This window comes from Gekko japonicus, unplaced genomic scaffold (genome assembly GCF_001447785.1).
Source record: "Gekko japonicus isolate JY-2015 unplaced genomic scaffold, Gekko_japonicus_V1.1 scaffold2822, whole genome shotgun sequence".
NCBI lineage: Eukaryota > Metazoa > Chordata > Lepidosauria > Squamata > Gekkonidae > Gekko > Gekko japonicus.
In genome coordinates, this window is record NW_015176532.1 from 42,878 (window position 1) to 46,036 (window position 3,159).

The window sequence follows — 3,159 nt, forward strand, 5'->3', positions numbered from 1 at the left end:
GGGGGGGCAACAACGAGACGGGAGGACGGACTCTTACCGGTCGGGCCTTCACCTCCGCCATGCCGGATCGAGCGGCCAAAACGGCCTCCGCAAATGTCTTGTTGCCAAGGTTACCGAGCTACTCGGAAGCTATCGGCCCTTGCTGCGGTTTATCTGGAGGCCCCGTCTCCACGGTTACCAGGCGAGACTCGGAAGGTATCGCGAGCATGTGGATACCCGGATGTCCCGTTGCCAAGGCTCCCACGCATCACCCCGTAGCTCCTCCCATGTGATGAGACAATTGAGGTCACGGCCTCGCAAGGCTCGTCGGGATTGAGAACGGGTGATGTAACTGAGGGAGGGGAAGCGCCGCTTTTCCGAGTCTCATAGTCTTTCTCTCCCCCCCCCATTGGTCTCGCCCAAGGAGCCAATGCGCGACTCGAGTAGAATGAGGGAAAATGGACCGTACCATTTTTTTTTGGGGGGGGGAGGCTGAGAAATCATCGAAAATGAGACAGAACGATTGGGCTCCTCGCCCTTGCTGCACTTTGTATTATTCCTGAATGAGAATCAATCTTCCCTATTGACAGGGTTGATTGACTGTGTGTCCTGAAGTCCTATCCGATTTTACTAGTGCAGGATAAACCCAGCTGAGACACAGGACTTGCCAATTTGCAAAAGGGGCCTGGAGCTCTCTTGGAATTATAACTGATCTCCATATTATATACATCAGTTCCCCTAGATGAAAATATGTGGCCGGGTATGAGCTTTCCTAGTCACTACTGACAAAGTGAGCAGACACTCACAAAAGCTCATCCCCTGCCACGTATTTTGTTAAGGTCTTTAAGGTGCTACTGGACTCTTGCTCTTTTCTTCTGCTACCCATCTAGATGAAAATAGTAGCTTTGGGAGGATGGAGTTTATAGCTACACCCCCCACATCTAGGATTTTCAACTCACCACTTGTAACCCTAAACAGCTGGAAGAAAAACTAGGAAAACATAAGTTAGGCAAGGACACCACCTATCAACCAAAGTGAGACTGACCCCTGAATCAACATGCACAAGCTTGAATTTACATGATAATAAAGTGTCCCTATATGAAAAGCAATATTCTCTGGTTGACTGGTTTCTCCCCAAGAAATCCATCACCTTTGCACAACAGAAGTGCACTTAGATCTCAAGTGTTGCAATATGCGACCTCAGGGGCTCGGGTAAAAACAGATGGCCGCAGTTTTCAGCTAAGCTGCCTTTGTGATCCAGACAGATGAAAAGGGGGGGAAAGCATGGTTTCTATGGAAACCGTCCCCAACTGTGTTGAAAGCATTTGTCGAGGCTATTTGCTAAAGGCGGATATTAAGGTGCATGCAACCATTCCTTAAAGTATTGATGAACGTTTGGCCAAGTTTTGACTGGGTACCCTGAATGTTGGCTCTTAATCTGTTGCTAAGCCCAGGAGCAGTTAGAAACCAATTCAGAATGTCAGCTGTAAAGGGAAAAGGTGCTTCAGCCAGAGCAGGCAAAGTCAGTGGAGGAGCAAAGCGGGAAGGGGGGGGGAGGATTGGGCCAAAATGAAAGACTGGTACTTCCAGTATCAAAGATGGGAGAAACTGAGAGCTGAGATTTACACATAGCTTTCTCAGCCTCAGCATGAAGAGTTACAAAGTCCAGTTTCTACTTTCCTGAAGGCCGGCTGAACCCCGGCTCATTCTGCCTGCCGGACACCCAAGACTGCACTCTGAATGGTCACAAGGAAGAAAAACACACTGTCTGATATGAGTGTGACTCTGGGGCCTGTGGCTGTCTAACTGGATGGAGCCAGAACACTGTTGGGCATTTTAAAACTAAAATGCCAACAGCACATCCCGACTTCCGAGAGAGGCATCCGACGCGGGAGCAAGGCGGGCAAGCGTGGAATGCCGGCTCCAGAGTTGGAAATTACTTCAAGCAAACACAAGCAACTAATGAAATAACAAAATAAAAGTTTATTAGAATTAGGAACGCTTTCTCTCCCTCTGTTTAGCCTTAACACGGAACAGTCCAGCAGTTACAATGAAGTCTAAGAACAGTTATTTCCAAAGCACGAGGTGCTCTCTAGATGGAAATAGATATATATATATAAGACGATCATGAGTCTTCTGGTCAGTCCGCCCAGTTCCGATTGTCTTACCACCCCCAAGTGCTGGATGATAGGATTCTGTACACGGAAAAAGTTTTTTCCCCCTGAAGAACATTGCTCTCGTCTCGCGCAAAAACTTGATTTCCTAATACAGCAGTTGCACTAAAACATTTCAGGGTTAAATGGTTCTGGAACAAAAGAAAATTAAGACTGTCTTATACATACACTACAGAAAACCAAAAACAGCTGCAAGTGAATTAAGTGGAAGGGGAAAGGGAGTCGCTAAACAGACCGGTGATCAAGCTCCGCTCTCCTGTTGTGTGGCTAGAGACTATTTCTTTCCCAAGAAGCCCATGATAAAGGTCAACACAATCCATCATTTTGCATATTGCACCAACCAAAAAAAATGCTCAAGTCGCATCTTCATTGCCAGGTTATTTTGCTTTCGAGAAGGGGGGCCCCGCTGGGAAAGGACAGAGAAGAGACTGACGGGCGAGCTGCTGCGAGATCTCCCAATTAAGCAACTCACTCCGAAAGCCCCACAGAGTTTTAGAAAAAGCTTTCCCAAAATTTAGATGGTATGATCTTCAGGAGCGGAAGATAAAGTAGCATATTGATATACATTTCTGGGTCTTTTTTTAGTCGGGGTGGGAGAAGAACGGCAAGAGCAAGGTGTTTGGAAGCAAGAAAAAAATAATTATCCAGGGAGGGGAAAGAAATGCTGAAAAGCATGAAAAACATTCATCCGATTCACACACCCACACAACATGGCCACCTGTTCCATCAAACCAGTCCTAGGAGAAGATGCGGGAGAGTCTTATAAATAGTACGCTGAAAATTATCAGACTGGAAAGCTTTCAGTCTCGGATGGCAGCGTGCAAAAGGCATCGTGAAGCGCACGGCAGAATACTCGCGGGAGAATTGTCCGAGTGGCGGGTGCCCCCGTGCTCGGCCAAGCAGAATCCTTTGAAGATTCACAGCCCCCGATGAAGGCCGCCACGATTTCTTCTGGCACAGCCGAAGGGAGCACTGAATGCTCTTGCTGCGCAATTGGGGGGGGGGG

At 47.7% G+C, this 3,159-nt stretch overlaps 1 protein-coding gene across 1 annotated transcript in view; it reads right to left on the reverse strand.

Annotated features, from left to right (window-relative positions):
- The window catches only part of LOC107124050 (Bardet-Biedl syndrome 4 protein-like), a gene marked incomplete at its 3' end in the record, with an annotated part of 42,738 nt that extends 42,601 nt beyond the window's left edge, over window positions 1–137 (reverse strand). Inside the window, exon 1 of the mRNA XM_015427435.1 lies at window positions 38–137. Coding sequence (XP_015282921.1) covers window positions 38–61 — 24 coding nt within the window. The remainder of the gene's footprint in view (window positions 1–37) is intronic.
- Between the last annotated feature and the right edge of the window lie 3,022 nt (window positions 138–3,159).